Source organism: Podarcis muralis, chromosome 8 (genome assembly GCF_964188315.1).
Source record: "Podarcis muralis chromosome 8, rPodMur119.hap1.1, whole genome shotgun sequence".
Taxonomy (NCBI): domain Eukaryota; kingdom Metazoa; phylum Chordata; class Lepidosauria; order Squamata; family Lacertidae; genus Podarcis; species Podarcis muralis.
The window spans coordinates 77,525,900-77,538,685 of NC_135662.1; the positions used below are offsets into that span (position 1 = coordinate 77,525,900).

At 45.4% G+C, this 12,786-nt stretch overlaps 1 protein-coding gene across 1 annotated transcript in view; it reads left to right on the plus strand.

Annotated features, from left to right (window-relative positions):
* DNAH5 (dynein axonemal heavy chain 5) overlaps nt 1-12,786 on the plus strand; it is a 166,767-nt gene that overhangs the window by 18,947 nt on the left and 135,034 nt on the right. The window contains exons 5-11 of the mRNA XM_077933359.1: nt 75-296; nt 2,275-2,412; nt 3,876-4,052; nt 5,623-5,736; nt 6,762-6,869; nt 7,752-7,874; nt 10,228-10,443. Of these exons, the coding sequence (XP_077789485.1) occupies nt 75-296; nt 2,275-2,412; nt 3,876-4,052; nt 5,623-5,736; nt 6,762-6,869; nt 7,752-7,874; nt 10,228-10,443 (1,098 nt within the window). The remainder of the gene's footprint in view (nt 1-74; nt 297-2,274; nt 2,413-3,875; nt 4,053-5,622; nt 5,737-6,761; nt 6,870-7,751; nt 7,875-10,227; nt 10,444-12,786) is intronic.

The following is a 12,786-nucleotide window of genomic DNA, read 5'->3' on the forward strand; positions in this document are numbered from 1 at the left end:
CTCCAGTCCTCAGTGTTTTTTCAGTAGTATAATAAGCCCCAAGCTAACAATGTGATGTGTTGTTTTGTTGCCAGGAAGTAGCTTTCAACATGATGGATACAGCTCATGGGGGTTTACTGAACAGTGTCCAGCAGTTGCTGTCTGATATCTTCATCCCAGCTCTGAAGACAATGAACTACGGCTGGGGAGAGTCGAGTGGACCACAGAAAGGGCCTAACATCAAGCAGGACTTCATTGCTTCTCTAGAGGGATTTGTTAGTGTTCTTTCAGGGGCTCAGCAGAGCCTGATGGAGAAGGTAATCTTTCTTCTTTTTGTATTAGAAGAATATGAGCTGAGCAAGGTGCATAGGTTTTTATGCGCCCCCTTGCCCAGCTTGTCCGGAGTTTTGGGTTGGGTTGCCATCAGTATGCTGATGACACCCAACTCTATCTGTTGATGGATGGCCATCCTGACTAGGCCCCAGACACACTGACCAGATGTTTGGAAGCTGTGGCTGGATGGTTACGTGGGAGCCGGTTGAAGTTAAATCTTTCGAAGACAGAGGTCCTTTGGCTGGGTCGGGACGATATGGGATCAAGGGGGCAACTCCCATCTCTTGCGGGGGCGCAATTAGTGCCAGCACCGTCCGTTAAGAGTTTGGGTGTAATCTTCGACTCCTCCCTTTCCATGGAGGCGCAGATTGCAGCTATAACAAAGGCGGCATTTTTTCATCTCTGCCATGCTAAGCAGTTGGCTCCTTACCTCTCTTGCCCTGACCTAGCCACTGTGATCCACACGACGGTCACCTCCAGACTGGATTATTGTAACTTGCTCTAAGTGGGGCTGCCCTTGAGACTGACCCAGAAAGTCCAGCGGGTGCAGAATGCCGCAGCAAGACTCCTTACGGTTTCCTCGCTGCGAGATCACATTCACCCGGTGCTATACCAGCTGCACTGGCTCCCAGTGGAGTACAGGATCAGGTTTAAGGTGCTGGTTGTAACCTTTAAAGCCCTATATGGCCTAGGACCCTCGTACCTACGGGACCGCCTCTCCTGGTATGTCCCACAGAGGAACTTACGATCTTCAAACAAAAACATCTTGGAGGTCCCAGGCCACAGAGAGGTTAGGCTGGCCTCAACCAGAGCCAGGGCTTTTTCGGCTGTGGCTCCGATCTGGTGGAACGCTCCGCCACAAGAGATTAGGGCCCTGCGGGACTTGACATCTTTCCACAGGGCCTGCAAGACAGAGCTGTTCCACCAGGCCTTTGGCCAGGGCACAGCCTGACTCCCTCCTTTGGCAATCTTCACAGAACTCTAGCCCAATGGTTGCCATCAATTTGATTTGAAGTAATTTTTTAATGAAATGATTTTAGAATGTTGTATTATTTTATTGTTGTTAGCCACCCTGAGCCCGGCCTTGGCTGGGGAGGGCGGGATATAAATAAAAAAAAATTTATTATTATTATAAAAACAGGACATAATTGTGAAGTATGCACCAATGGTATTGTACTCTTTGAATTAAGTAATGGACAAGCTCCCAAGGTTTCTTGAGTGTCCAGTCCCAGCATTTACTGGGAGCATCATTTGAAAATTATATGCTAAGAATGTCAGAACAGCCCTGTGGCATCAGACTAAAGGCCTGTCTGGTCCAGCAGTGGCCAACCAGATGCCTCAGGGAAGCTCATAAGCAGGTCACGTGGGCAACGGCCCATTGTTATTCTGAAGCAGAGGTATGCTGCTAATGCAGTTTATTTGGTGGGTGGCTCTGGTCTAAACCTCTGAGCCTCTTGGGCTTGCCGATCAGAAGGTCAGCGGTTCGAATCCCCGTGACGGGGTGAGCTTCTGTTGCTCTGTCCCAGCTCCTGCCAACCTAGCCATTTGAAAACACGCCAGTGCAAGTAGATAAATAGGTACCACTGTGGTGGGAAGGTAAATGGTGTTTCCATGTGCTCTGGCTTCCATCATAGTGTTCCATTGTGCCAGAAGCGGTTTAGTCATGCTGGCCACATGACCCGGAAAGCTGTCTGTGGACAAAGGCCAGCTCCCTTGGCCTGAAAGCGAAATGAGCTTTCATAGTCGTCTTTGACTGGACTTAACCGTCCAGGGGTGCTTTACCTTTACCTCACCTTATTCAGCTGAAGTCTAGAGCAGGGCAGTGTGAAGTTCAAAGTGACTGGGTCTTACGTGTTGCAGAGACGATAGCCTTGAGGTTAGTCTGTGCACAGCCACAATTCCTTGGGTGAATGGGTTACTGAACGTATACATGGAACAATAACTGGTTAAAATATTGCTTAGGTGAATCTGAAGGAGTGTGAAACCTATGATCTGAAAACGCTCAAGGGACCTGCAGATTACCTGGTGGCATCAAATAGTACGGAGACTCTGGAACGGATAGAGGCCTGCATGAAAGTGTGGATTAAGCAAATTGAACAGGTGATGTTTCGATGAATCGTAGAATCCTACAACTGTAAAATTGGAAGAGACCCCAAGGGTCATCAAGTCCAACCCGCTGCAATTATTATTATTATTATTATTATTATTATTATTATTATTAATGATTTACACCCTGCCCATCTGGCTGGGCTTCCCCAGCCACTCTGGGCGGCTTCCAACAAAATATTAAAATACAGTAATGTATCAAACATTAAAAGCTTCCCTTAACAGGGCTGCCTTCAGATGTCTTCTAAAAGTCTGGTAGTTGTTCTTCTCTTTGACATCTGGTGGGAGGGCCTTCCACAGGGTGGGTGCCACTACCGAGAAGGCCCTCTGCCTGGTTCCCTGTAACTTGGCTTCTTGCAGTGAGGGAACCACCAGAAGGCTCTCGGCGCTGGACCTCAGTGTCCGGGCAGAACGATGGAGGTGGAGACGCTCCTTCAGATATACTGAATGTAGGAATCTCAGCTAAAGCACCCATAACAGACGGCCAACCAACATCTACTAAAAACCTCTAAGGAATGAGACTCCACAACTTCTCAGGGGAGACTGTTCCATTGTCGAAAAGCTCTTGCTGTCAGACAGTTCTTCCAGTTGAGTCAGAATCTCCTTTCTTGTAACTTGAAGCCATTGGGTTGAGTCCTACCTTCCAGAGCAGGAGAAAACAAGCTTGTGCCATCTTCCATGTGACAGCCCTTTAAAATATTTGAGGATGGCTATCATATCTCCTCTCAGTCGCCTGTTTTCCAGGCTAAACATACCCAGCTCCTTCAACCGTTCCTCATAAGGCTTGGTTTCCAGACCCTTGATCATCTTAGTTGCCCTCCTCTGCACACATTCCAGCTTTTCAACATCCTTCTTAAATTGTGGTGTCTAGAATTGGGCACAGCATTCCAGGTGTGAATAGTTTACTATACATCGTGATGATTACAGTGGTACCTTGGATTACATATGCTTCAGGTTACATATGCTTCAGGTTACAGACTTCGCTAACCCAGAAATAGTGCTTCAGGTTAAGAACTTTGCTTCAGGATGAGAACAGAAATTGTGTTCCGGCGGCCCGGCAGCAGCAGGAGGCCCCATTACCTAAAGTGGTGCTTTAGGTTAAGAACAGTTTCAGGTTAAGTAGGGACCTCTGGAACAAATTAAGTACTTAACCCGAGGTACCACTGTATTATTAAAAAAACCCAAACCTATAGCTCATCATTATGATACTAAGGGCCTTGCTGACTGCTGACTGCTAGTATCTTTCTGACAGAAGTTTTAATGGAAATTCATTAGGAGAAAAGTGCACTACTCAAGTAAACCGTCAGTTTCTTCCTAGCTTGCTTAGCATTAAGACTCAGCATCCAACCAGATTCAAGATGTTAACATTGAAAGCCCAGCAGGTTCCACACAGTCCACTGAGAGCAATTAGCTTTTCCCATATTCGCCTGATAATAACCTCCTGTGTGACTTTGTAGGTCATTGCGGAAAATAGCCAGCTGCGGAAGGAAGCAGATGATCTGGGGCCACGAGCAGAGCTGGATCACTGGAAGAAACGTCTGTCCAAGTTTAATTACCTGGTGGACCAGCTGAAGACCTCAGATGTGAAGGCTGTGCTTGGAGTGCTTACGGCTGCTAAATCAAAACTTCTGAAGGCAAGTCTGCGGGTTAATTGCTGGTGTGTTCGTAAGATTTAGAACCCCGTTCCTTTTTCTTTAAAGGCGATACTTGTTTCCAAACACACATACAGAGAGAGATTTTCCACCCAATAAGCTCACAAGGCAGCTTATAATAAAATCTGCCATGTTCCATAAACAGAACAATAAAATACTATAAAATTAATACTTGTATACAGCAACACGCACTGAGCCTTTCAATTGGGGTTAGCCCATAGGGCAGCTAATAATAAAATGTACATTTCAGAACTAGAACAATAAAAAATAACACGTATATATAGTAACACACAGGGAGAGCCTTTCAGCTCAGCTTATAAAATGTAAAAGAGCTGATAGTATAATGTACAACATTCCAGTAACAGAACAATTGCACTACTACAAATATACAGTGGTACCTCGGGTTAAGTACTTAATTCGTTCCGGAGGTCCGTTCTTAACCTGAAACTGTTCTTAATCTGAAGCACCACTTTAGCTAATGGGGCCTCCTGCTACTGCCGCGCCGCCGGAGCACGATTTCTGTTCTCATCCTGAAGCAAAGTTCTTAACCTGAGGTACTATTTCTGGGTTAGCGGAGTCTGTAACCTGAAGCGTATGTAACCTGAGGTACCACTGTATATAAAACTGCTGTACAATTCATGAAGATTAGCACAGGAAATTATGCCTGTTGAAAAACAAAGGCTTTAACTTGCTTCTTAAATGTTCCTTGTGCTTGAAATATATTTTGATACAATAAAATGAATGATATATCCTTGGCCTTAAAGGTAAAGGGACCCCTGACCATTAGGTCTAGTCGCTGACGACTCTGTGGTTGCAGCGCTCAACTCGCTTTATTGGCCGAGGGAGCTGGCGTACAGCTTCCAGGTCATGTGGCCAGCATGACTAATCCGCTTCTGGCAAACCAGAGCAGTGCACGGAAACACCGTTTACCTTCCCGCTGGAGTGGTACCTATTTATCTACTTGAACTTTGATGTGCTTTCGAACTGCTAGGTTGGAAGGAGCAGGGACTGAGCAACGGGAGCTCACCCCGTCGCGGGGATTCGAACCGCTGACCTTCTGATCGGCAAGTCCTAGGCTCTGTAGTTTAACCCACAGCACCACCCGTGTCCCTTATCCTTGGCCTTATTATACCCCTAATAAATTGCACCCCTAATTATACCCCTAAGTACAAATTGACCTGCGGCAATTTCCTAGCGCATAGGCGAGGGGTAAATATATGTTGATAAGAGCAGCTTTCCTGAACCTGGTGCCATCCTCATGGTTTGGACTACAACTCCTATCAGTCTCAGCTTGCATGGCCAAGAGTTGCAGATGATGGGGATTGTAGTTCAAAATATGTGAAAAGAATTAAATTGAGGGAGGCTGGTCTGAATCAGCTTCTTATTGTTTTCACAGGATGAGCTATTGTGGTTCTTTGACCTGAGACAGGGATTTCGGTTCATTATTTGTTGAGGGCAAAAGCATTTCAGAAATCCCCCCCCTTTTTTAAAAAAAAGTGGCATGTTTTTTTTAAAAAGTAAAGTATCTTTTTTGCATTTTTAATTTTCCAAGAGTTGGCGAGAGCTGGACACTCGGATCACAGATGCAGCAAATGAAGCCAAAGATAATGTGAAGTATCTGTATACGCTTGAGAAATGTTGTGACCCTCTATACAACAGTGACCCTGTAAGTTTTTAAAAAAACAAATCGTTGTTATAAAGATATGCTTCTGTATAGCAAAGGAGTTTCCAGGCCACAAGTGAATGATAGTGAATCCTAACATTTAATTAAACTGTTTGCAGATAGAGTCACTGCTAACTAAATCCCTTGTGCAGAGTAGAAAAATGAATTTGTTGTCCACAAGAATGGGTTTCAAAGCTTTACTGAAAACAGTCTTACAATAGTTACAAATAAACTTTACAAAATGCAAAGTAAAACATTGCTCTTAAACATACTAGTAATGGATCCCAGTCTTCTTTAAGTCCTGTTATGTACTGAGTTGAATAGGATTCAGAATGCAGCAGTCTGATTGGTCCTAGAACAATGCAGCAGTATGATTGGTCTGCAGGAGCCACCCAATCCAGCTCCAGATTCAAGTGAATCCACAACCTGATTGGCCTACAGGAGAATTCCGGAATTAGCCAATCACATGCAGCCCATTGTGTAAATAATGTATATAAAGCAGATACTTTGAGGGGACATTCATTCCTCCTCACCACTATGAGCTGAATAAAGAGCATGAAATCCACTCTCGACTCAGAGTATATTTCAAGTCCTTAATTCAGTTCAATAATTTCCTTTCTCTGCTCCCAGAGTAACTTGCTTGTTCAACAGGCTAAGTTCCTACTGCTGCTGCTGCTGGCTTTTTCTCCTGCTGTGATGCTGAGTTCTCAAGTTTCATCTCCAGAAATGAGTAATCAGTTACAGTATCATACTCAGTGAAATGGAAAATCTCCAGTTTCTCCTTGTCAAATTTACCTAGTGTTTAACCTACTGCCTAATCCAAACTTCTCTTTGCAAAATCTTTTCATACACAATGCACACAAACATTACATTTTTTGCATATTAACCTTATATTTTTAATAGCATGTGACACTGTGTCTTCAAAATGATAACCTCTCTTGGTCCATGTTGAATAATCTTATTAAGTGATCACTTTGGCCAAATGACACACACAAGAATTTGCACTTACTGACATGTTGGCATTTCAGGTGACGATGGTAGATGCTATTCCAGGACTCATACATGCTATCAAAATGATCCACAGTATCTCACGCTATTATAACACCTCGGAGAAGATAACGTCTTTGTTTGTGAAAGTAGGTACAAAGACTGTACTGAATTATTTCCTTTTTCTTGGGAACTGAAGTTGGGCTATTGTGAACAATTAAAAGACTTAGAATGCTAAACCATGGCTTGTTTAGCAAAAGTGTATGTGTTTTGAATGTCTGAACCATGGTTTGATTTCTGGCAACACATCATGATGTGAAACCATGGCTTGCTCTTGGTTTCTGAACCTCACTTGTTTTAACAATGGCGTTATATCTGAACCGAACAGTCTTGCATACAGATGCAAAAGGCAAGAGCATCAGGAAAAGAAACCAAGCTTTGAAAAACAAGCTATGGCTTGTTTGCTTTTCTGTGAAACAACGCATGGTTTCTTGAACAAACTATAGTTAAAGCAATCGTGGTTTAGGATTATGTGCAAACACAGCCATAGTTAATCATATGATTGGATAATTGAGCTTTCTTTCAATAGAAAATGAAGCATATGAAGAAATAATGCAAAAAGATGCAAAGTAGAAAGCTAAGTTGCCAAAATTAGGATCCGTTGAGTTTTGGGATAGAGATCCGTTGAGTCACTGATAAATCTTAGACATATTTTTCAAGTTGATATGTTATTTCATGGTAGCCTACTGAAGCTAGATGTATTTTTTGGGATATGGCTTCACACGATGCTTATCATGTGAAATTTCTCTTGTTGTGTGTTCTTTTTCCTAGTAGTTTGGGGAGGCATCAAGGGAGCTAATGAGAAATAAGCTCCTGTAGGTTTCTTTGCTTTACATTTGTGAGCAGCCGGAGATGGATTGCTTTTTACGCTTAGCAAAATGCATGGCCTGGATCAAGCCGAAACAGGGATAGACAGTTGTTGATTTCACAAAAAAAGCTGACTGGGACTAAGCTTCTTGTTTTACCTGTAGGTTACAAATCAAATGATAACTGCCTGCAAAGCTTATATCACCAATAATAACACTGCAACCATCTGGGATCAGCCGCAAGATGTAGTTCTGGAAAAAATACAGGCCGCTATACGACTTAAGCAGGTAACCTTAGAACGTGGTATAAGACAGGGTAGCTAACCGTTACAATAAGCCATGGTCGACCCTGCATGGGTCACATGTCAAAGTGGGTGTGGCTGAAGGGTTAAAGTGGGTGTAGAGAGTACTGCAGTTCTCAAGGCTATTTGACATTTCCCCACTATTTTTAAATCATTCCTTATTCATTATCCTCTCCCCAGAGAGACCCGCTTGGTTCCATCATTGCATGTTGTCAGGGAACTGCCATTGGTTCAGGAGGGAGAGAGGAAAAGCCGAATGGATTATAGAGAGAAGCAGCTCCTCTTCAACGGAGGTGAGTAAACACGCCTCCAGTGGAGAGGAGCTGCAGGAGTCGGAAGAGGCGAGGCGGTGCCAGGACAACTTGCCTGGGCAAAGCGGGGAGGAGAGGGGTCCTCCGTTACCCATGCCCTCCTTGCGCAGAAAGCCTCCGCGCAGAGAGGGGAGGCGCAGACTGGGCGTCAAGAAGCTGCTTTGCTGGGGAAAGTTTAGGAACTGCCCACTCACGGATTCTGCCAGCGATTGAGTTAGCCACGGGAGAGTGGCGCTCCGGACAGATAAGGTTTATTTTGGCAGCAAAAGCAAGGCTTCACAGCCAAGCAGGGAGATATTTGCCTGCTTGCTCTCGAGCAACCTCTTGGAAACATTACACATGTCTTTAGGCGCCAGGCAAACACATTCCTCTTTCTCCAGGACTTTGGACATTAAATAGTCTGGCCTGTTAAATGTGGGGGCGGAGGCTGTTATTAGGATTATTTTATTATTATGCTATTATTATACTCTGTATCATGCTTTTATTATTATGCTGCGTAAATTATGTTCTTTTAATGTTGGGATCTTTGGATAAAGGGCAGAATATAAACCTAATAAGAATAAGAATAGTTTAAAATGTGAGGTGGGGGCTCAGAGGAGCACAGAAAAACTTTAGATATCGCAGTACAACAGTGGGGGAACTTACAGAAGCAGCCAGCATGCTTTCTTTTAAAAAATATGAAAGCAGCACATCAAACATACGGTGCTCGCTTCCCCGAGGATTTTATTACCTCATAAATCAAAGTACTTACAGCTCCTCCGCTCCAGTAGCAGGTCTGGAATGCAGGCTGCTTTCCTGGCTCAGTTCAGCTTCATTCTGAACTCCACGATTCTGTGCCGACCAGCAGGTTCCCCCTGGACGCAGAACCGGTGTCACCTCTCCAGAGGGCGAAGTCTCGGAACCATCCTCTGCTACCAATGTTGGAAAAACACCCTGAGGTGCTCCTGCAGCCCCCGCTGTCCGAGCATCCTCTGGTATGCGCAGTTCTGGAAAAGGCATTTCCCTTCTTCTCCAGTGCGCTCAGCGACATATACCAGATGGTATATGCACACTAGTCTTTTAGCATTACACAGCAAGAAGCGTGAGACATCGTAGAGCTAAACTACGTATTTCTTTACACACTATGTACAGACAAAGAATGATGGCGTCCTCTCTCAAAAGCTCTGAGAGAGAACAGAACGAAGTAAAAGCAAAAGTACAGTCCGACAGTACACACAATGGAAGAGAGATAAGGCTGTCTTCTGTTCTCACGGTCTCCCAGACAGGCGTGTGAATTACACCAATCACATCTGCAGCATCGGGTGCATGAAATACTAACATACAAAAATATTTTGGCATCAAGGCTGGATGCAACCAATATTAAAAGAAAACACTTTTAAAAAATGTGGAATTGTTGGGATGGCACAAAAAACCTCTAGTGGTGACAGATGTGGCTCACAGGCAGCAGGTTAGCTACCCTGGTATAATATATAACAATGAATCAATGACAAATTCTACAATCAAGGTTTAAGATATGGAGGGGATAAGGAAGAGTGTGAAGGATTTGTCAAGAAACATAGCGAAATATTCTGTTATAGTAGTGTTTCATCAAGGGATATATTTTTTTCAGAGCCTCTCTGACTTATGCAAAGAAATACCTAAAGTCAGTGTACTGTATCAAAGCAACCTAGTACAGTGGTACCTCGGGTTGCGAACGGGATCCGTTCCGGAGCCCAGTTCGCATCCCGAACGGAATGCAAGACGCGACGGTGCGTGCGCGGGTCGCGTTTTGCCGCTTTCATGCATGCGCATGACGCCGTTTTGAGCGTCTGCACATGCGCGAGCGGCGAAACCTGGAAGTAACGTGCTCCATTACTTCTGGTTTGCCGCGGAGCGCAACTAGAACACGCTCAACCCGAAGCACATTCAACTCGAGGTATGACTGTATACTGCTGATCATGTGTGTCGTAAACAATTGTGTCATTTTTGTCATGGCACCCAATTCCATTTATCCATCTATTTATTTATTTCCTGGCTCACGGTCTTAAGGAGTACCAGAACTGTTTCCACAAGACCAAACAAAAACTGGAACAGAGTCCATCCGAGCGCCAGTTTGATTTCAGTGAGATGTATATCTTTGGAAAATTTGAAACCTTTCACCGCCGCCTACTTAAGATTATGCACATCTTTGATACCATCACAACCTACTCAGTTTTGCAAGACTCCAAGATGGAAGGACTAGAAGTGATGGCCACTAAATACCAGGTATGCAGAACGCCAACCTAAATGGATTTAGTCATCTGTAGTTGGACACAGTGGTGCTGTGGGTTATACCACAGAGCCTAGGGCTTGCCGATCAGAAGGTCGGCAGTTTGAATACCAGCAACGGGGTGAGCTCCCGTTGTTTGGTCCTTGCTCCTGCCAACCTAGCAGTTCAAAAGCACATCAAAGTTCAAGTAGATAAATAGGTACCGCTGTGGCGGGAAGGTAAATGGCGTTTCCGTGCACTGCTCTGGTTCACCAGAAAGCGGCTTAGTCATGCTGGCCACATGACCTGGAAGCTGTACACCGACTCTCTTGGCTAGTAAAGCAACATGAGCACCGCAACCCCAGAGTCGTTTGCGACTGGACCTAACGGTCAGGGGTCCCTTTACCTTTAGTTGATCCCAACCTCATCTCTCTCTCTCTCTCTCTCTCTCTCTCTCTCTCTCTCTCTCTCTCTCTCCCTCTCCCTCCCCCCCCCTCTCTCTCTATTTCCTACACTACAGCCAGCTCTTTGTATTGCTGCCCAAGGCAGCCATTTTGTGCTGGCACCCACAGCATTTTCATCAACATGCGAGTACCGGCACATCATCATCATCATCATCATCATCATTATTATTGTTGTTGTTGCTGTCATCACCCCCCCCAAGCACTGTCCCTACCTACAAACCTGAAGATCCTCAGGTGTACATCTTAAGGGACAGAATTTAAGAAAAAATGCATTTTAGGATAAGGTCGCATTTTGTCAAGGCGATAAGATAGGGCATGCTGTTAGGATAAGGGAAGGCCTTTCCTGCCTCACTTCCACCTGATTCTCCTTGATCATCATAGTGGGTTTCGAGCCCTCTAAGCCCAGGACGTTTGTGCCATAGAGCCGTATTTTCCAGCTTTCTACCACTGTCATGCTCATGACAGGACCGCTGCACCCATATACTTGCCTAAGTATGCCAGAAGCTGGCATTAAGCCTGTCTAAATTTCTCCATGCATTAATTCCCTAATGCTAGGCATAAGCTTTTGCTTCTGGTCCAGAGGCTTTCAACCTTTTTGGGTTCACAGCTCCCTTGACCACCTGCATTCTTTCTGCGGTACCCCTGTGGGGCTCAGGAGCCCAGTTTTGTCCCCCCTTGCCTGCCGAGCCGGCAGCCCCTTGCCCCTTTCTGAACACCCTCCCTTGTGGGGGGTTCCCTCGGCCTCCTCTCCTCTCCTGTCTCCTTGGGAGTCCTTTGGGCAGCAGCTGCCACTACCCTGGTCTGCCCCAAAGAGAGGTGATTTATGATGATTTATGATGATTTAGGATGATAAATTTATTGTCATTGTCCGTATATACACAGTATACACAACAACGAAAATCAAACACCCACCCAAAGACCGGGTTCACATACACATTTGCACGTATCTCCAACACTCTCATCCTATTCAGACATAATCTATAAAAACATAACATAATCCAGAATATAACATAACCTATTAAAGGCATAACATAACCTAAAACCTATCTCATTCCTTCCTACTCCCTGCTTGCTATTTCTTGCAACTGGCCCTGAGATCATTATTTAGTGCAATCAGAGCTCTTGGATAGAAACTATTCAGAAGGTGTGTGGTTCGTGTTTTCATTGTCCTATATCTTCTGCCCGAAGGCAACAGTTCAAAGAAGTTGTGAGCGGGATGGGTGGGATCTCTCAGGATATTGTGTGACTTCTTCAAAGTGCGAGACGTGAAGATCTCATCCAGGCTTGGTAGTTGGAGCCCAATAACATTCTGGGCAATTGAATACCGGTCTTCGGAGTGCCGAGCCGCTTCAAGTGCTTGCGCCGCCATCTTGCCCCTGCACACTGCCCCACAAGGGCCTGGGAAGAGGATGCCCCCAGCCTTAGTGGCCTGACAGAGACTGGCCAAAGATTGGGGAGACAGTGGTGGGCACTGCCCTGCCTGCATGGTGGAAAGGCTCCCCTTCAGCACTAGGCACCTGGCTGCCAGGTAGGCCATGCACACAGCAAGCACAAGAAAGGTCAGCCTGTTTGCCTGGCCTCCCACTTGTCTGTCCATTCCCAACAGCGAGGGCTGGCAACCAATGCCCTCTGGCCAGCCCCAGAGGCACCATTCACTTGGGGAGCACATTGTAGCCAGGGCTGCCGCTGCAACAAACCACTGTGGAAGCCTTTGGGAGGCAGAAACACGAGAGGCATAGCTGTCAACCGTCCCTTATTTGGCGGGAAACTCCCTCATCCCAGCATGTGTCTCGCTGCTGTCCCTTATTGATGATGTCCCTTAAATTTCCTGGGTTTCAAAGGAAGCAGCTCTTCTCCCTCCCTCCCTGCCAGCCAGGGAGGAGGGAGGCTCCAACT